We start from the raw sequence: 20,631 nt of genomic DNA on the forward strand, positions 1-20,631 counted from the left end.
CCCCGCGGCGCCGCTTGCCGGGCCCGCCCTGCCTCCCTCGCGGCCCCCGCCCTTGGCCCGCCCCTTCGCGCCCAGCGGGCCTGCGGCCGCCTGCGCAGGCGCCGTGTGGGCCCCGCCCACCTTCCTTCACTGCGCAGGCGCCGCTGTCCCCCCAATCCCCAGCTCGCACTGGGTCGCGCAGGCGCCCTGCTACTCCGTCGCTCAAAAAAAAAAAAAAGCCGGCCAGCCGGTGCGCATGCGTCAGGTCTTGGGCTGGAGCCTGGCAAGACCGGTGCTTCAGAGGCCTACCTGGACCCTGCCGAATGATGCTCAGAGTCCGCTAGTCCCAAAGGCGCTCATCAGCGTGTTTACCGTGTGCCAAGGACTGTCCTAGGCATGAGCCAGACAGTGGTGAGGAAAACACAAAGCCCTGTCCTACTGGCGCTCCGGGTACATAGGGAACAGACAAAAAAAAAAAAAAGCGAGCAATATATACATATAATATTAAAGAAATTCTGGTAGAGTTCGAGTTCCATCGGCCCCCATCCGGGCCACCCTGCCGCCTTAGCGGCTGCTGCTCCCCAGAATGCTTATGCCTAAGAAGAGCCGGCTTGCCATTTATGAACTCCTTTTTAAGGAGGAAGTCACCGAGGTCAAGAAGGATGTCCACCTGCCATAAGCACCTGGAACTGGCAGCACAAGAATGTGCCTGGCCAGGCGCGGTAGCTCACGCCTGTAATCCCAGCACTTTGGGAGGCCGAGGCGGGCGGATCACGAGGTCAGGAGTTCAAGACCGGCCTGGCCAAGATGGTGAAACCCCGTGTCTACTAAAAATACAAAAATATTGGCTGGGTGCTGTGGCAGACACCTGTAATCCCAGCTAGTCGCGAGACTGAGGCAGAAGAATTGCTTGAACCCAGGGAGCGGAGATTGCAGTGAGCCGACATCGCACCCCTGCACTCCAGACTGGGCGACACAGTGAGACTCATCTCAAAAAAAAAAAAAGAATGTGCTCAACATTCATGTCATGAAGGCCATGCAGTCTTTCAAGTCCCAAGGCTACTACATGAAGGAACAGTTTGCCTGGAGACATTTCTACTGGTACCTTATCAATGAGAGTATCCAGTATCTCTGTGATTATCTTCATCTGCCCCCGGATATTGTGCCTGCCACCCTACTCTACAGCCGTCCAGGGACTGGCAGGCCTCGTCCTAAAGGTCTGGAGGGTGAGCGACCTGCAAGACTCACAAGAGGGGAGGCTGACAGAGATACATACAGAGGGAGTGCTGTGCCTCCTGGTGCCGACAAGAAAGCCGAGGCTGGGGCTGGGTCAGCAACCGAATTCCAGTTTACAGGCGGATTTGGTCGTGGACGCGGTCAGCCACCTCACTAAAATTGAAAAGGATTATTTTGCATTGAATAAACTTACAGTCAAAAAACTTAAAAAAAAAAGAAAAAAATTATATAATGTTGCAAATGACCCCGTTGCAATGATCATACAGGTTTTTTTCCTTTGATAGTTTGTACTACTTTAATAGTTTTTTCTTTTATTACATCATCTTAGTTTCCTAGAAAAACCACAACGTGGTTGTGATACATGTTTAATCCATTGCTGGATTATTTGCTAATATTTTATTTAGCATTTTTGCATATATGTCCATAAGAAGTTAGTCTGTACTTTTACCTCCTTGTACTATTGATGTCTGGTTTGGTATTAAGCCTATACTAAATTCACAATGAGTTGGGGAGAATTCCATTTGCTTCTTTTTCTGAAAGATGATGTAGGCTGGGCACTGTGGCTCACGCTTGTAATTCTAGCGCTTTGGGAGGCTGAGGTGGGCAGATTACCTGAGGTTGGGAGTTCAAGAACAGCCTGGCCAACATGGTGAAACCCCAGCTCTACTAAAAATACAAAAAATTAGCCAGGTGCACCTGTAATCCCAGCTACTCTGGAGGCTGAGGCAGGAGAATCACTTGAACCTCCAAAGTGGAGGTTGCGGTGAGCCGCGATCATGCCACTGCACTCCAGTCTGGGCTACAGAGGGAGACTTCATCTCAAAAATTAATTTTAAAAAATTATGTAGAAGATAAAAACTTTATGTTCTTTTTAATGTTTGCTGGACATGTCTATAAAATCATCTGAGCCAGGTGCTTTTCTTTGGTTTTGTTTTTTGTGAGATTTTTGAGGGGATGGGATGCAGATTTTAAAATAACCCTTCAATTCCTTTAATGGTTCTAGATCTAGACAAACTTTTCTGTTTCTTCCTACTTCATTTTTTGAAGTTATATTTTTCTTTTGATACAGAATTTCTCTGTTGCCCAGGCTCTACTGCAGTCACTCGATCTCGGCTCACTGCAACCTCCGCCTCCCAGGTTCAAGTGATTCTCCCACCTCAGGCTCCTGAGTAACTGGGATTACAAGCATGAGCCACCACGCCCAGCTAATTTTTGTATTTTTAGTAGAGTTGGGGTTTTACTATGTTGGCCAGGCTGGTCTCGACCTCCTGAGGTCAGGTGATCCGCCAACCTCGTCCTCCCAAAGTGCTAGGATTACAGGCGTTAGCCACCTCACCTGACCTGAAGTTATATTTTTCCATAAAACTGTTTTGATATTTTCAAAAATCACTGGCATAACCTGGTTTATGTAATGTCATTATGATTTTTGTCTTAATAATATTTATTTATCTTTTTTTTTTTAGATTGAGTCTCGCTCTGTTGCCCAGGCTAGAGTGCAGTGGCCTGATCTTGGCTCACTGTGACTTCTGCCTCCCAGGTTCAAGCGATTCTCATGCCTCAGCCTCCCGAGTAGCTGGAATTACAGGCACTCGCCACCACACCCAGCTAATTTTTGTGGGGTTTTTTGTTTGTTTTGTTTTTGTTTTGTTTTGTTTTTTTGAGACAGAGTTTCACTTTCGTTGCCCAGGCTGGAGTACAATGGCACAATCTCGGCTCACCACAACCTCCACCTCCCGGGTTCAAGCAATTCTCCTGCCTCAGCCTCCTGAGTAGCTGGGATTACAGGCGTGCACCACTATACCAGGCTAATTTTATATTTTTAGTAGAGATGGGCATTCTCCATGTTGGTCACGCTGGTCTCAAACTCCTGACCTCAGGTAATCCTCCCGTCTCAGCCTCCCAAAGTGCTAGGATTGCAGAGGTGAGCCACCACGCCTGGCCATTTTTATATTTTTAGTAGAGATGGAGTTTCATCATGTTGGCCAGGCTGGTCTCAAACTCCTGACCTCAAGTGATCCGCCAGTCTTGGCCTCCCAAAGTGCTAGGATTACAGGCGAGAGCCACCGCACCCGGCCTAGCCACCACGCCTGGCCCATTTATTTCTAAATAGACAATACATTTGTATATTTCAAAATTCAGAAGGCACCATCTCAACCCCATCCCTATTCCTGTAGTTTCTCAGATGCAACCAAATATGTTCAGTTTCTTGGTATATCTTTCTAGAGATAGTTTATGAATATGAACAAATATCCAAATAAATATGTTATTTTGCTTTTTTAAAAAAATACAAATGGTGCTTTATTATACATATTGATCTGTTCCTTTCTCTTTCTTTCTATTATTTTGTTTTATTTTTTGAGACAAGGTCTTGCTCTGTGGCCTAAGCTGGAGTATAGTTGTGCAATCTGAGCTCACTGCAGCCTTGACTTCCCGGGTTCAAGCAATCCTCCCACCTCAGCCTCCCGAGTAGCTGGGACTACAGGGACACTTCACCAAGCCCGGATAATTTTTGTATGTGTTGTAGAGGCAGAGTTTCACCATGTTGCCCAGGCTGGTCTCAAACTCTTGGGCTCCAGTGATCTGCCCACGTAGGCCTCCCAAAGTGCTGGGACTACAGACATGAGCCACCATGCCCGGCCTCCACCTCTTATAGTGGACCTGATATTAAAATACCCACCTCCTATGATAAAAAGGAACTGAATGAGTGTGGAATCCCTAGGACCGTGTTGGCTTATAATGGGCCCTTGGGGTTTAGTTTAATAGCAAATTACAAGGTGCCCATTCCTCAAAACCTTCTATAGACATCTTCCAGGAAACTGCCATGGATAAATATCTGCAAATCAAAGCAAAACTTTAGGGATAAACTACATCAGTCTTCACTTGTGAATTTTGCATCTATGATGCAAATGACACCCCTCTAAAGTGTTACCCTTCTGCAGTACACTACCTGGGCAACTGTCCTCAGCAAAGTTAGAGTAATCTGCAGGAACTGAGTGGTGGCTGCCCCTTTACAGAGGCATAAGTTTTCAACTTGCCACAGTCTGCACCATTCTGCTTTGTGCTGTGCCTGGTCCATTTTACTCACTGATATTACCCAACATCTGAAGGTGTTTAAGTTTGACCATTGACCTCTCATTTCATAGTGAACTTCAGAGAGGTGAAAGGATTCACCCAAGATCACTCATGAAGTGTGCAGTGTCAGCAAGTTAGCAGTAAGTCAAAACTAGGCCTTGAGTCTCTTGTCACTTCAGAGCAGGACTCTTACTGCAGCTACTCTCTCACCAGATGGTCCAAGGCATTCTGTTGTCTCTGGCTTTGGTGGTTGTGGGAGGGGTGGATCAGAGATGCTCTGGGCCACATTATGGCTCTAGGCCACATGCAAGCAAGCTGGAAACTGAATTGCCTCTGCAGCTGCAGAAGACTAATTTCTATATTGATGTTTGGAAAAACTAACAGCTAGAAAACACCACTCAACTCATTTTTAAAAATACGATCATATTAAATGGCATTACACGCATCATTTATATATTGCTCGCAGTACCAGCATCCTCAAATGTGGTTCTAATTTTGGTAGATATCTTGCTAGGGGAGCACATTTCTAAGTTATCCAGATATAGGGCCCTCTTTCCTTCTCTTTCTGTCCACATGCAATAAGATGCTTTGTGGCATTAAAGTTGACATTTATTTAAATGCCACTTGGTGTCTAGTTTTTTTCCACCTTTAATTTAGGGTTTTCTATCTGGGGTGTAAGTAAAAGAATCACTTGGAGGGCTTTTTCAAAATACCAGTGGCCAGGCCACTAGCCAATCAGAAGCAAAATCTCTTTGGATGGGACCTAGAAGTCTTTTCAGCTTTCTGGCATTTTAATGAACACTCCTGATTAAGAACCACTGGGTCTTAAGAATGTGGCATATGTATTTTCAAGTTCCTAGAGGCTCTCCAAAAAAAAAAAAATCTGCTTTGTTCTCTGCCTGGTGTTGATGCGTCACCGTCTCTTTAGCCATTAGTCTGATCCTGGATATTTACGGTGATAATGTGATGAGCAACATTGGGAATGACTTCTTTATTTTTGTTTGTTTGTTTGTTTTGAGACAGACAGGTCACTCTGTCGACCAGGCTGGAGTGTAGTGGCGTGATCTCCGCTCACTACAACCTCCACCCCAATACTTTTATTTTTAAATATTATTTATGGCATCCAGATTTGCATAAGATGGACTGGGTCAAAGGCCATGTCCTTTATAAATCAATATTCTTAAGTTCTACATATTCACTTTCCTAAAGAGCCAGATCACATCCTACTCATCAGCAACATGGGTAGACATCATTTTCACAATCACTTCTAATTTTCCACCATTGTAAAAAAATATATATTTAATCACTTTCTTACTGTAAAATAAACAATTTACTTTTCCAGGACCCACTGCCTCCCCGCTCCCCCCTTTTTTTTTTCAAATGATCTTGAACCCTTTGTCATGAGTCAGTTGCCAAGAGAAGCCTGTTGGGTTTGAGAGCAGTTCTTGCAGCCACAGACCACTTACTCTGAGAATTCATTTGCTTCCCTAGGATGGAATCCAGTTGGGTCCCTGAACTTGCCAGTCATGTAGGCTGGGGTATCCATCAATCATACCCCGCACTCTTTTCTGTGTCTAAACACCACTACCCACCCCCAACTGCACAGCAGCCACTTGCGTAGCACTCTGGGAGGGCTCTGGGCATGAGCATCCAGGACTCCAGCAGCAGCTCCCCCAAATAAGCACCTGCTAATGAGGGTGGCTTGAGAAGCAGCTTTGATGTGCTGATAAATCTAGTTGCAAAACAAAAGTAAAGTTAAGACCTCAGCACAGCACTCACTTTGAAGTATTCTTACTCTAGTGTCCTGTGTGGCAGTATTGGAATTGTTCAGTGCTGAGACTCAGATGAGAAAAGCACTTAGCATCACAGGACTTGGAGCACTGGTGCTGAGTGCTTCATTCATTCGTCGGATGTGTGTCAAGGCCCACGCCCAGAGCAGGGGTCAGAGATTCTCCTCTCACAAAGCACATGGGTGGCAGGACCAACACCAGGTCTGATCTCCCAGCTGAGGGCACAGGCTGCTAACCCCAGGCCTGGAATCAGTCAGATGCCCTTCCTGTGCTGACTTTACTTAGACAGGCCTCCTGACCTTCCCACGAAGATCATGTGTGACTCTCAGGGATTCTAGCTGCTTGACAGGTTCCTGAGAAAGTATATGCAATGAGGACAGAGCTTGCAGAGGGAGCACAGACATGCAGAAGGCTCTGTGTGCAGCCCCAGACCTGGGCGCCTTTGTCACCATCCTCACCCCACCTCTGGGTATGCAGAGAGGGGGCAGGTCTCCTGTGTTGTGGCCCAAGCAGGGCTGTCAGGACACTGAGAACATTTCCTCCTCCCGCAGGAGAGAGAGGTCCAAGGTGCCCTACATTGTACGCCAGTGTGTGGAGGAGATCGAGCACCGAGGCATGGAGGAGGTGGGCATCTACCGCGTGTCTGGAGTGGCCACGGACATCCAGGCACTGAAGGCAGCCTTTGACGTCAGTGAGTGTCGGCCTGCGCAGGACGGGATGGAGGTGTGGGCGGTGGTGTTGGCGATGAGATCTCAGAGTGCTCCAAGGCCCGGGCATGTCACATCCTTCTCTGTATCTTTTCTTCATTTACTGTTTTATTATTTTTAAAAAAGAGAAAACAAGAGTTGTAGAAAAAGCTTCTATAGAAGCCAGTTTTTACACCATCGTACCCACTCATGCCACTTGCTGGGGTGAACCAGGGGCTTCTGTGGGGCCTTGGCCTTCCTGCCTTGGGGGTGGACAGGAGGTGGAAGCCCAGGACTCAGTGTGGTCTGTCCACTGCCCTGTGTGAGGATGCGATGTGAAGAGGGCACCGATGGGACCCAGCTCAGGCCAGGGCTGCAGCATCCCCGCCTCCATCTCACAAACTCTCACAGGCTTTGAAGGACCTGGACCTGCCTCAAATGCCAGGGGAGGGCACCGAGACCCCAGAGGGTCCTTCCCAGCATCTTCAAAGCAACAGGATTTTGTGCCTGAAGACCCTTCTTTGCAGCACTCACCACCGACCCTGACCAGGACCCCTAGAATGCCCAGCACCCCTGGGAGGGCCTGTGGTAGTTTCAGCTCCCTCTAGGGGCCCAGAATAGACCTGGCCTGTGGTGAGGACGTAAGCACCAGTGGCCAATTGGGTCCAAAGGAAGACACCGGTTCAAACACTGACACCAATCAGATTCTCCCACAGTCTTCCTGCCATCAGAAGACACTGGTGCAAGGGTGATTACTATGTACAGGGCAGAGCCACTCCATTCCCATGAAGGTGCTGTGTCCTGCTGTGCTGGCCTCCTCCTGGCTGTCACATCCGGCCAAGCAGGGGAGAGGAATGGGAATGCCCATGCACCCCCATCAACTCTGCACACACAGAACTATGCACAGCTCTTGGGAGGGGTCAGATGAGCTGCTCAAAGCCCGGGAGAGACCTGCACAGTGGTCAGCATGCCAGGGATGGTGCTTTAGCCAAGGCAGGGATGGTGGGAGACTCACTTGGGATCCTGAAGGAGGCCGCTGCATTTCCGTGCTCTTTCCGGATAACAAGGACGTGTCAGTGATGATGAGCGAGATGGACGTGAACGCCATCGCAGGCACGCTGAAGCTGTACTTCCGTGAGCTGCCCGAGCCCCTCTTCACTGATGAGTTCTACCCCAACTTCGCCGAGGGCATCGGTGAGCACTGGAGGCCTTGGCCTCATGGGAGACATCTCCTCCACGTGCACTGCTGCCCTTGGAGGCTGTGAAAAGTGAGGTGTGGGAACCCGAGCTGTGCCCCCTCTGCCATGGTCGGTGTTTTAACCCAAACTCAGAAAGCAGGGGACCAAAATCAAGCCTGTTCTGGAAGGCCTCGCCCATCCCCAGAGGGCTCCCCGTCCCTTTTCCTCAAGGAGACCAAGAGGGTGAAATGGTCATCACTGCTGTGCTGTGGGGTCCTAAAGTCTGCTGTCCTCCTTCCTGCAGACCAGGGCTAAACGCTGGTGACCAGGTGCTCTAGCCACGGGTCCTGGTCCAGTCAAGCATGGGTTCAAACATGGCCTGACCCTTAGTCAACCTGCAGGCTGATGTCTAAAGCAGGCGCTGACACATGCAGCACCTGTAGCCTCTCCATGACCCTTAGGGCAAGTCTGCCCCCAGGCCCATGCACAGAAGACCTGCTTTACCAGCATGCAGATGGCCGTGGTGTCCAGGACGATGAGGCAGTCTCTGCGTACTTGGTGGGGCTGGGGCCCTCCCACTTCCCACCTCCTTGTGTCCCTCACTCCTCTGCTTCATTGCACGCCCGAGCCTCCCCTGCGTTGGGCTCCCCTGGGGAGGGGGTGGTGGCGGGAGTTGCCCAAGGGCAGCTCTGCCCATGAGCGGCTGTTCTCATGGCTCCTCCTGCTGCTGTTTGCTGGGTGCTGCTGACCCCTGTGAGGTAGAGAAAAGGTGTTCAGGTGGTTCACATCCCACACAGGTGCCCCTCACAGAGTCCTCACTGGGAGCCAGCGCTGTGGGTGTGGGGATGATGACGAGCCTAAACTGCGCAGAGACTCGTGCCCCAGGGGCTCCATGTGACCACCTCGGGAGAGGTCTCTGGCTGGTTGTGACCCAGAAGAGTAACCCTTCGCCTCCTGCAGCTCTTTCAGACCCAGTTGCAAAGGAGAGCTGCATGCTCAACTTGCTGCTGTCCCTGCCGGAGGCCAACCTGCTCACCTTCCTTTTCCTTCTGGACCACCTGAAAAGGTAGCCCAGCTCTCCCATGGCTGCGGGGGCCTCCAGGTCTCCAGGTCATGGGGTGCCCCTCTGCTCCCACCAGACCTCCAGACTGAGGACCTTTTCCCCTGATCCCTGTCTGCAGTCACTTACTGCCTCCAAGGACTAGCACCACTGCCACCCCTGCCCCTGCCTCTCCTCTTTGCTACCCTCCTCCCTCTGCACTGTGGCCTTAACAAAGAACTCAGAGCTTTGGCCATGGCCAGCAGTGCACTTGAACCCCCCTCTTCCCTCCCAGTCACATCATAGAGGAGACCTCTCCACCAGCCCAGAGCTGGCCCTTTTTCCTGGGCCGCTGAGACTCAGAAGTACCAGGGCTGGAGTCAGCTTGCAGCACAGCCAGGATCAAGGTTGCTCCGTCCCTGAGGACTCTAGCATGGCACAGACCCTCTGTCTCTCTCCTGGTGGTGGTATTGAAACAGCACCCGCTGTTTCAGTCCTCTACAGGGTGGCAGAGAAGGAGGCAGTCAATAAGATGTCCCTGCACAACCTCGCCACTGTCTTTGGCCCCACACTGCTCCATCCCTCCGAGAAGGAGAGCAAACTCCCTGCCAATCCAAGCCAGCCCATCATCATGACTGACAGCTGGTCCTTGGAGGTCAGTCCCAGGTATGGGAAGACAGGCTCCAGCCCATGTCACCCCAGTCTGACAGATATGGCCTCTACCTTCTCCACCCCCAGTCCTGCCCATCTTTCTACTTGCATTGTATGTAGTGGTGGCGGAGATCCAGATAGAGGGACTTGCCTAGGTCTGCATGGATGGGAGTGATGCGGCCGGGCCCAGGCCACCTCCTGGTCCTGCTGGTGCACTTTGCTGGAAGCTTAAAATCACCTCAAGTGTTCGGGTGTGGTGGTGGCTCATGCCTGTAATCCCAGCACTTTGGGAGGCCAAGGCAAGATAACCGAACCCAGGTGTTTGAGACCAGTCAGGGCAATGTAGCAATCCCACCTCTAGAAAAAATACAAAGAAAAATTAGCCAGGCATTGTGGCACACACCTGTAGTCCTAGCTACCTGGGAGGCTGACACAGGAGGATCGCTTGAGCCCAGGAGTTAGAGGCTGCAGAGATCCATGATGGAGCCACTGTACTCCAGCCTGGGGGATAGAACAAGGCCCTGTGCATCTCTGAAATAAACCACCCCCCCCCACCAAGTCATGCCTTGTCAGGACCCCACCCCACCCCCGTCTCACTGTAAGGGGTTCATGACACCAGCAGGGGTTTCCAGCACCTGAGGTGGACTTGGAGGCTTAGGCCCCACAGACCTCCCCACCAGCTGCTGTGAGCCCCACTCTGAGCCGCTCTCCTCTTCCCCACTCTGCCCGGGCAGGTCCAGGTGCTGCTGTACTTCCTGCAGCTGGAGGCCATCCCTGCCCTGGACAGCAAGAGACAGAGCATCCCCTTCTCCACTGAAGTCTAAAGGCCCCAGTCCATCTCTAGGAGGCGGACAGACGGCCTGGAAACCTCTGGCTAATAGGGCCATCTGTAGAGTGGGAACCAAACCTTCCTGAGGTGTCCTTGGGCCACCCCCCCAAGTGTCGGGTCATCTGCCAAGAGACAGTGACCTAAAGCAGAAGGACATTTGGCCTGGGTAGATCCCACCCAGGTCTGAGAGCTCCAGGCTGGCCTCAGACTGTGGTTTTTCCATGTGGCCACCTGAGGGCGCCCCAAGCCAGTGTATCTGAGTCCAGGCCTGGCCCTGGGAGACAGAGTGAAGGGAGTGGTTTTTATGAGCTTAATTTATAGAGTTTAAAAGGTTTCTACTGGATCACTTGTCAAGATGCTCCCTCTCCGGGGAGAAGGGAACGTGACCGGATTCCCACACTGTTGTATCTTTTTTTTTTTGAGACAGTCTCGCTCTGTCGCCCGGGCTGGAGTGCAGTGGCCAGATCTCAGCTCAATGCAAGCTCTGCCTCCTGGGTTTATGCCATTCTCCTGCCTCAGCCTCCCGAGTAGCTGGGACTATAGGCACCCGTCACCTCGCCTGGCTCATTTTTTGTATTTTTTAGTAGAGACGGGGTTTCACCGGGTTAGCCAGGATGGTCTCGATCTCCTGACCTTGTGATCCACCCGTCTCGGCCTCCCAAAGTGCTGGGATTACAGGCTTGAGCCACCGCGCCCGGCCTCACTGTTGTATCTTGAATAAACGCTGCTGCTTCATCCTGTGGGGCCATGGCCCTGTCCCTGTGTGGGTGGGGCCTCTTCCATTTCTCTGACTTAGAAACCACATTCCATTTAGAACAGGGTTGGAGAGGCTTAGTCAGCACTGGGTAGCTTTTTTGACTCCATTCTTGGCTTTCTTCTTTTTCTTTCCAGAAGGGTTGTTGTGCAGAAATGGGTCTTTTGTTGCCATGTTTGTCCTCCTTGGAAGGCAGCTCCAGGAGGCCTGTGAAATGTCGGGGGACAGGACCCCCGGGGAAGGAGTCCCAGGCTATGCACTTCAGGGCTTGTTCTCCAGGGAGAGTGACCTCATCCCCGGATCCTGACCGCCCTTCCGGCGCACACTCTCCTGTTTGGCTTCCACAGGCCTGGACTTCTCTGGCTTCTCTCTGCCCACACACTCCCTGCCCCAAGTGTCACTGCCCCTGCCCCAGCACAGGTGACTTCATTTCTGGTGACCTGGCTGATCTTCCCTTGCTGTGCTGAGCCCTGGGACAGGGAGGACTCCCACCACACACAGCCCGGTCCTGGGTTCTTACCTGTAGCCACCGCTCTGGCATGAGCCCCTCAGTCTCGGGTGGTTTCTGCTTGGTCTGGGATTTGGTGTTGCTGCTGAATCCAGCCTTTCCACCACCTCCACATAGGCCATGGGTGTTGTCAGCCGCCTCCCTCCTTGGCCTCAGTAGTTCACCCAGCTTACAGGGGAGCTGCCCCAGGCTGGAGATGGGCGTGCAGCCTGGGTCCTACTTGGGTGAGTGCAGGTTGAGTAGACCTGGCTACATCCACTGGGCCACAGGTTACCCTCAGCAATGCCCACATCAGCCGTCAGCCTCCCCAGGAGAGCAAGGCTCACATGACAAAGACTGTCTGTGGCCAGTGAGGAGGCTGAGCCCAGGCAGAATCTTTCTCTTACTCCTGGCATGTGGCTCTGCTTGTGAGCTGCCTGGTCAGCTCTCTCATGGTAAGAGGAGCTTGTCACACGGGCCCCTGCCTGCACTGTGACCCTTCTCAGCTTCTCTCAACAGCTCTGCCTGCAGAGTGTCACCACCACCATGGCCATTTCCCTGACACTGCGAGGGTGTGAGGATGTCCTGGGTAGAGACAGGCCCATGGCAGCAGCAGGCTCAGGGGCGCCCTGCACTGGTGGGCTGGGGACCTGGCAGAGACCACACCAAGGGCTGGACAAGGGGACGAGCCTCCACCCTGGCCTCTCCGCAGGCCTCAGCAGCCCCTCCCACAGGCAGAAGTGTTGACACTGGGTTCTGCCCTCGCTGCAAGAGCTGCGAGTGCCACGTGCTCTTCTGCCCAATCTGGTGTCTGCAGGCAAGGTGAGGGCTGCTGCTGGCCCATTTCTGAGTGTTCAGCACCTAAGGGTGACCGCACTCTCTGTCCCCTACCTTCCGGGTCCTGTTTGAAAATCAAACCCGGCCAGGCGCAGTGGCTTATGCCTGTAATCCCAGCACTTTGGGAGGCCGAGGCAGGCGGATCACAAGGTCAGGAGATTGAGACCATCCTGGCTAACATGGTGAAACCCCATCTCTACCAAAAAAATACAAAAAATTAGCTGGGCGTGGTGGCAGCCGCCTGTAGTCCCACCTACTCAGGAGGCTGAGGCAGGAGAATGGCATGAACCCATCTCAAAAAAAGAAAAGAAAAAAGAAAATCAAACCCACACTCACAGGACAATTTTTTTTTTTTAGAGACAGGATCTCACTTTGTCACCCAAGCTGGAGTGCAGTGGTGCCATCATAGCTCAATGAAGCCTCCAATCCCAGGACTCAAGGGACCCTCCTGCCTCAGCCTGCCAAGTAGCTTGGACTAGAGCTGTGTGCCATTGCACCTGTTTTATTATTATTGTTATTTTGTAGACATGGGGTCTGGCTATGTTGTCCAGGCTATTCTCAAAATTCCCGGCCTCAAGCAATCCTCTCGCCATGGCCTCTCAAAGAGTTGGGATTACAGGTGTAAGGAAATGCAGCCAGCTCAGCCACAGAGCCCTATTGCATCTCTCTTACTAGGAGCAAGAGCTGACTGCCCCCTCATTCCCATTCCAGATGTTGGGGCTGTGTTCAGCCGAGGCTGGACCACTGGCATGACCCAGGGAGCAGGATCATTCACTGCTGCCCCAAATCTGAGATCATTCCACCTTGACGAGACTTCCTCATCCAATCCTTTTACTTGACAGCTGGGAAAACCAATGAGCACAGAGCACCGCCAGCTTACTCAGGGTCTCAGAGCTGATCCATGAGCAGAGGCTGAGATCCTAGGATCTTGTACCCCAGCCTGGGTCCCGCAAGCTCGCTCCATTTCTGCTGGACAAGAAGGGGCTGGACATTGACCGGCAGCCCTGGCCTGGACATGGCTGTGCTCGTGCAGGCACCCAGGCCGAGATGCCCTGGCATCAGGCATTTTATTATTATTATTATTTTGAGATGGAGTCTCACTCTGTCGCCCAGACTGGAGTCCAGTGGTGTGATCTTGGCTCACTGCAACTTCCACCTCCCAGTTAAAGTGATTCTCCTGCCTCAGCCTTCCAAGTAGCTGGGACTACAGGCTCATGCCACCACAACTGGCTAATTTTTGTATTTTTAGTAGAGACAGGGTTTCCCCGTGTTGGTCAGGCTCGTGTTGAACTCCTGACCTCAAGTGATCCACCTGCCTTGGCCTCCCAAAGTGCTAGAATTACAGGCGTGAACCACTGCATCATTTAAATGTAGTGAGAGGCTGGGCACAGTGGCTCATGCCTGTAATCTTAGTACTTTGAGAGGACGAGGAAGGCAGATCACCTGAGCTCAAGAGTTTGAGACCAGCCTGGTCAACATGGTGAAACCCTGTCTCTGCAAAAAAACTGAAAAAACTATCCCTGCTTGGTGGCACATGCCTGTAGTCCAAGTTACTCAGGAGGCTGATGCATGAGAATTGCTTGAACCCCAGAGGCAGAGGCTGCAGTGAGCTGACATGGTGCCACTGCACACCAGCCTGGGTGGCAGAGAGAGACACTGTCTCTATATAACAAACAAATAAATGTGACCAGGCACAGTGCCTTAGGCCTGTAATCCCAAAACTTTGACAGGCCAAGGCAGGTGGATTATGAGGTCAGGAGTTCAAGACCAGCCTGGTCAAGACAGTGAAACCCCATTTCTACTGAAAATACAAAAATTAGCCAGGTGCAGTGGCGGGCATTTGTAATCCCAGCTACTCAGGACACTGAAGAAGGAGAATTACTTGAAGCTGGGAGACTGAGGTTGCAGTGAGCTGAGATCATGCCACTGCACTCTAGCCTGGGCAGTGGAGCAAGAGTCCATCTCAAATAAATAAATAAACCTACGCCTGTAATCTTAGCACTTTGGGAGGTTAAGACGGGTTGGTTATCTGAGGTCAGAAGTTCGAAATCAGCCTCACCAATGTGGCAAAACCCCATCTCTACTAAAAATACAAAAATTAGCCGGGTGTTGTGATGTGCACCTGTAGTCCCAGCTACTTGGGAGGCTGGGACATGAGAATTGCTTGTACCTAGGAATGGAGGTTGCAGTGAGCCGAGATTGTGCCATAGCACTTCAGCCTGGGCAACAGAGTGAGACTTTGTCTCAAAAGAAATCAATAAATAAAATACAAAATAAAAAAATAGATAAGTAAGATTGCAGAGTCGTGCCGCAGAAGCGTGCTGGTCCTATCCATGTAGCAAAGGTTGATTTCATACACAAATATCACAATAACTGTTTTCTTTTTGTTGTTGTTGTTGTTTTTGAGACAGAGTCTTGCTCGGTTGCCAGGCTGGAGTGCAGTGGCATGATCTCGGCTCACTGCAAGCTCCGCCTCCTAGGTTCTTGCCATTCTTCTGCCTCAGCCTCCCAAGTAGCTGGGACTACAGGTGCCCACCACCATGCCCAGCTAATTTTTTTGTATTTTTAGTAGAGGAATTTCACCATGTTAGCCAGGATGGTCTCGATCTCCTGACCTCACGATCTGCCTATCTCGGTCTCCCAAAGTGCTGGGATCACAGGCGTGAGCCACCGCGCCCAGCCACAAGAACTTTTATACCCACTCCTGAAAGAAAGCCCCGATTGCCTTCCAAAGAAGCAGTACATGGACTAACGCATGGGCTGTCCCAGACAGTTCTGGAAAGATAAACAGAAAACAGAAAATGACACGCTAAGCCCTTGAGGCCAAAATGCCCTTCCCCAGAGCAGCTGCCTGAAGACAGGGAGCAGGATCAGGTTGGGGGTCGCTTCTGGGTGAAGGGGAGAATGGTCAGACCCGGGGCAGGGGTGTTGGAGCCTGGTCGGCCTCATTGGAACAGAAGAGAGCTGCTTCATGATACTTAACTGACTGGCAGAGCCTTGCATAACCCAAGTTCTCACGGTACAGAGAGGCCAGCCAGTGCAGGGACAAAGACAGGCACACACTGAAATGTTTTCCTGGAAGACAGAGCCCAGTTGCATCTCTCAAATGGGACCAGATTGGAAGGGAGACAAGCTGGTTTGGGCAAACGAGGCCACTTCTGGATGAGCTCCCAAACTAGATGGTGCCGAGGGCCCTGGACCTTGCAGCTGGGCTGGACATCACACGGCCCTGTATTCCAGGAAATGGCATCTCAGCGCTTGTCTGGCCAGTTCTCCAAAAGAACCATCCACAGGCCATTTTTCCATTCCCCTCCTATGCACAGACTGGGCAGGGCCTGACCAGAAACTCTCCTTGAGGGTTTTCAGTCACTGCCAAAACTTGAGCCCAGCAGTGAGGATGTGATGTTAAAAAGTAACTCTGGGTCAGGCGGTGGCTCATGCTTGTCCACCCAGTGCTTTTGGGAAGCTGAGCTGGGAGGATCAATTGAGGTCAACAGTTCAAGGCCAACCTGAGGAACAGAGATCCCTACAAAAAAAAATAAAAATAAAAATTAGCCCACTCTGGTGACGTGCACCTGTAGTCTCAGCTACTCAGAAGACTGAGGTGGCTTGAGCCCAGGAGTTCAAAGCTGCAGCTCTGATGGTGCCACTATATTCCAACATGAAAGACAGAGTGAGACCATGTCTTGAAAGAAGGAACAAACAAATTAGGCATAGAAGAAACATATCTGAAAATGGCTGGGCTGGGCGCAGTGCCTCATGCCTGTAATCCCAACACTTTGGGAGGCTGAGGTGGGTGGATCACCTGAGGTCAGGAGTTCGAGACTAGCCTGACCAAGGTGGTGAAACCCCATCTCTACTAAAAGTACAAAAATTAGCCTGGTGTGGTGGTGGGCGCCTGTAATCCCAGCTACTCGGAAGGCTGAGGCAGGAGAATGGGTGAACCACAGAGGTGGAGCTTGCAGTGAGCCGAAATCATGCCACTGCACTCTAGCCTGGGCAGCAAGAGTGAGATATTGTCTCAAAAAACAAAAATAAAAAAAAATACGTGAAAACAATAAAAGCTGCATATGGCAAAGCCATAGCTAACCTACTACACAATGGGAAAAGTTGAAAGCATTTTCTCTGTAAACAGGAACAAGATGAAGATGCCGGTTCTCACCACTCCTATTCGACATCACACAATCAGGCAAGAGAAAACAGTAAAAGGCATCCACATTGGAAAAGAGGACATCAAATTATCCTTGTCTGATGAAGATGTGATTAAGATCTAGAAACATGTAAAGGCTCCACCAGAAAACTCCTAGACTTGATAAATAAATTAATACAGCTATTTGCAGGATACAGAATCAACGACGACGACGACAAAAATCAGCAGCACTTCTAGACACCAATAATGGTCTGGTTGGGAAAGAATTAAGAGGGCAATCCCATTTACAATAGCAACAAAATGGAAAAATGTACGCCACAGAAGAAATTCTACCAAGGAGGTGAAAGATTTCTACAAGGAAAACTACAAAACACTGAGAAAATGTTTAAGAGGAGAGAAAGAAATGGACAATCATTTCATGCTCATGGTAGGAATTCATAGCATCAAAATGACCACACTGCCCAAAGCAGTCTGGAGACTCAATACAACCCCTACCAAAATACCAATGTCACCATTCACAGAATTAGAAAGTCCTAAAATTCACAAAAAAAGAACTAAAAAAAAAAAGAGCTCAAAGACTCAAAGTCATCCTCAGCAAAAACAGCAAAACTAGAGGCATTCCATTTCACTGCAAATTGCAACTACAAAATGTTTGACAAGTGTATAGTTACCAAAATAGTATAATCCTAGCATAAAACTAGACATTTAGATCAATGGGACAGATGAGAGAGCCCAGAAAGACAGCCACATGTTCACAGCCAATTGATCTTTGACAGAGTTGACAGAAACACACACTGGGGAAAGGACCCCCTCTTCAATGAATGGTACTGGGAGGGTTGGATAGCCACATGTAGAAGAATGAACCTGGACCCTTATCTCTCAGCATATACAAAAGTCACCTCAAGATAGATCCAAGACTTGAATGTTAAGATACAAAATTACAAAAACACTGGAAGGAGAAAACTCTTCTAGACCTCACTCTAGGCAAGGAATTTATGACGGGCTCAAAAGCCCAACATGGAGAAGGATGAGCGGGACGATGGTCCTTTGGACCTGTGTCCAGCAGAACCCCTGACAGCGCACGAGGGAACCTTAGAGGCCAGGTTCCCCCTTGCTGTGCCCACGCAGGAAGTGGTGTTGCTAGGGTGAGAGGCCGGCCCAGACTTGCACGTGCAGCCTGCCTTATTTGCAATGGCACTGGGTCCCCGACTTGCAACTGGGGGTGTCTGCTTAAATGGTCCCCCAGGGATGTGATGGAAAGTAAAGACAAAAGTGCCACCCAACAGAGTTGCTCCCTGCGCCAGGTCCCACAGTCACCATGGATGTGCTCAGCCTGGGGGCCCCCTGGTGTTCAGGCCCCCTCATGCCCCATTGCCATGTGTGGTTCTCAGGGCCTTTCTCTTTGCCTGTTTTCTTCTGAGGGAACTCAGAGCTGGGGCTGCCTCTCTGCTCCCAAAGCCCGTGGGTGTGGCTGCAGGGGTGGAACTGGCTCCAGAAGTGCCAGGCCTTGGGCTTCTCATGCTGCCCTCCATGCTTGCAGCTGGCAAGGGGGGGCAGGAATCAGCAAAGTGACCTGGGCTGAGTCCTGGGAGTGGGAAGAAGTGGCAGGAAAGGGATCCGAGAAGAACAGGGGGTCTGGTGGTCTATGTTTCTTCCCAGACACAGGTGCTGTAGAGGGAGCCTCTGCAGCAGATGCTAGGGGGGCCATTGGGCCCCAGGAATCTTGGGACTTGTCTCTCTCCTGCTGTGCATCCATCCTGGGTGCTTTAGAAACAGCAGACAGACCACAAGTCCCTGTTGCAAGTGAGGACAAAGTGTGGGAAGGCCAGGAGGGTCTGCAGTCCCAGATGGCCTTGGCCTCACCCCGCAGTACACTGTTGACACACTGGAATGCCGCCTCCTTCTCCAGGTCCAGGTCTTCAGCAGTGACCCGGAACCCCAGCTCTAAGGGAGGTGGCAGCATCAGAGGCTGCCCTCGCCTGCGTGGCAGCAGGGGAAACTTGCGTCTACGGGGCCTAGAGGCCTGGGATCTGGGGGAGCCATTCCTGGGGGCGAGTGTCTGTCCTGGTGTTGTATCTGCTGCCTTTTCACACTGGGTGTGACCCGAAGGGACAGCCTGAGGCCTGGCCTCACTCACTGTCTTTGAGGAACTGAGGGTCAGCTGACAGTGGGATGAGGCTGGCCCCTCCGTCCTCCTCCGCTTTAGCCACGGGAAGCCTCCCGTGTAGCTGTAGGAGCTCCAGATGGCATTTCGTTTGGTGCACGAGCTCGTCCAGGAGGTCTGGGATCTCTGCTTATATCTGATTTCTGACCTCTGGGCATGGAGGTCTCTCTGCAGTGGCCCAGGCCTGGGCACAAAAGGAGAGGGGCCTCCATTGTCCCGCAGGGGCTGAAATGCAGACCGTGTATCTCCAGTGACCATGGGGACCCTTCTCTGATCATCAGGACTCTCTTGGTCTCTGGGGTCCTTGTCATACTCAGGCATCCCTGACCCGCTCTCCTTGAGGTCCCCTCAACAAGATCTTCCCTGGACACGAGTCTGGGGACAGCCGGGTGTTGCGGGTCCCAAAGGGGTGACTCCCTGCTCCTGGGCCCCACAGAGATTCCTTGTGCTCAGTGCAGTGGCTGAGCTGCAGGACGCCCTGGAATTTGGAGCACACAGCACTGGCTTGCTGTGGTACCTGTACGATCAAATTGAAGGCAGGATCACCAGGAAGGAACACAGGGCTTGCAGGATCACGGAAAACCTTCTTGGAGTTGTCTTGACACCACTGATGCCAAGTGTCTGGATGCTTGTACGATGGCCTGCCACTCCGTCCAGGGACAGGAGCAACGGGGAGATCCCACAAACAAAGTGAACTGTGGGATGGGCTGAACGGGCTCCAAGTAACTGAGCCCTACCAGCAGGTCCTCAGCCCCAGGCTGGGACAGGAATAAGGGGCACAGAGTGCCCAGGTAACCGCTCCTGGGAGCAGTGGGGAACCATCCAACACTTGAACTCTCAAGAACTGGGCTCTGAGGTCCTCGTGGAACTGCCAACTCCGCCAAAGGCTAAGTGAGCAGTTTCTTCTGTTGCCGGGCATCGCGCCTTTGAAACCTGAGGGAGTGGGTGAGCCTGCACAGAATGGCGCGAGTCATAGAAGGACCTTAAGGGATTAGCCTGGCAAGATAATAGCGGGAAAGGCACCTGCTGGTTGCCAGGCAACGCATCTTTTAAACCTGAGGGAGTGGGTGGCCTGCACAGAATGCTGCCAGTGACAGAGCGACCTTAACGGATTAGCGCGGGAAGGTACCTGTGCAAGATACCTGCTGGCAATGGCGCGAGGCGGGCGTGGGGGTGGGTACGCAATAGGTAGTGGAAGGAGAGACTCCCGCACAAAGGTCGCAGGAAGAACAAGCGCCCACAGTGGCTGCAGATCCGCCAGTGGATCACTGAAGATTCCTGCTCTCCTGCTGAAGTGGAGATTGTAGTGAGCTGAGATCACACCATTGCACTCCAGCCTGGGCAACAAGAGCAAAACTCCGTCTCAAAATAAAAAAAAAGAAAAAGAAAAAAAGAGACCGGGCGTGGTGGCTTATGCCTGTAATCCTAGCACTTTGGGAGGTCGGGCAGACAGATCAGGAGATCAGGTGTTGGAGACCAGCCCGGCCAACATACTGAAACCGAGTCTCTACTAAAAATACAAATTTAGTCAGGCATGGTGGCACGCGCCTGTAGTCCCAACTACTCGGGCGGCTGAGGCAGGAGAATCACTTGAACCCGCAAGGCAGAGGTGGTTGTGCGCCGAGATCGCGCCACTGCACTGCAGCCTGGACAACAGAGCGAGGCAGGCTCCCTCTTAAAAACAACAAAAAAAAGAGGTAAATGGTTATTAACTTAATGCACTTTTATGCCTGTGTTCTTCAATTTGCTTAGGAAACACTCACATTTGAGAGTTGGGAC

General features: G+C 51.4%; 2 protein-coding genes across 2 annotated transcripts; one reads left to right on the forward strand and one right to left on the reverse strand.

The window, feature by feature from the left end:
* Nucleotides 1-6,464: 6,464 nt before the first annotated feature.
* On the forward strand, nt 6,465-10,455 carry LOC108540617 (breakpoint cluster region protein-like). Its single transcript, XM_017889737.1, has 5 exons — nt 6,465-6,768; nt 7,823-7,957; nt 8,902-9,007; nt 9,485-9,743; nt 10,366-10,455. Exons 1-5 carry the CDS (start codon nt 6,480-6,482, stop codon nt 10,453-10,455), a joined length of 879 nt encoding a protein of 292 aa, XP_017745226.1. The 5' UTR covers nt 6,465-6,479.
* Nucleotides 10,456-18,049: 7,594 nt separating this feature from the next.
* On the reverse strand, nt 18,050-19,771 carry LOC108540618 (putative POM121-like protein 1). Its single transcript, XM_017889738.1, is given in 4 exon segments — nt 18,050-18,238; nt 18,241-19,194; nt 19,196-19,369; nt 19,649-19,771. Coding segments are annotated over 4 exon segments (1,440 nt in total).
* Nucleotides 19,772-20,631: the final 860 nt, after the last annotated feature.

Source organism: Rhinopithecus bieti, unplaced genomic scaffold, assembly GCF_001698545.2.
Source record: "Rhinopithecus bieti isolate Rb0 unplaced genomic scaffold, ASM169854v2 scaffold_19723, whole genome shotgun sequence".
Classification (NCBI taxonomy): domain Eukaryota; kingdom Metazoa; phylum Chordata; class Mammalia; order Primates; family Cercopithecidae; genus Rhinopithecus; species Rhinopithecus bieti.

Bases quoted from the DNA above. Each gene is read 5' to 3' on its own strand.
- LOC108540617 (XM_017889737.1), top strand. From the start codon at position 6,480: ATGCAGAAGGCTCTGTGTGCAGCCCCAGACCTGGGCGCCTTTGTCACC. The intron at 9,008-9,484 runs GTAGCCCAGCTC...AGTCCTCTACAG, and splicing joins CTTCTGGACCACCTGAAAAG to GGTGGCAGAGAAGGAGGCAG. The intron at 9,744-10,365 runs GTATGTAGTGGT...CTGCCCGGGCAG, and splicing joins CCCATCTTTCTACTTGCATT to GTCCAGGTGCTGCTGTACTT.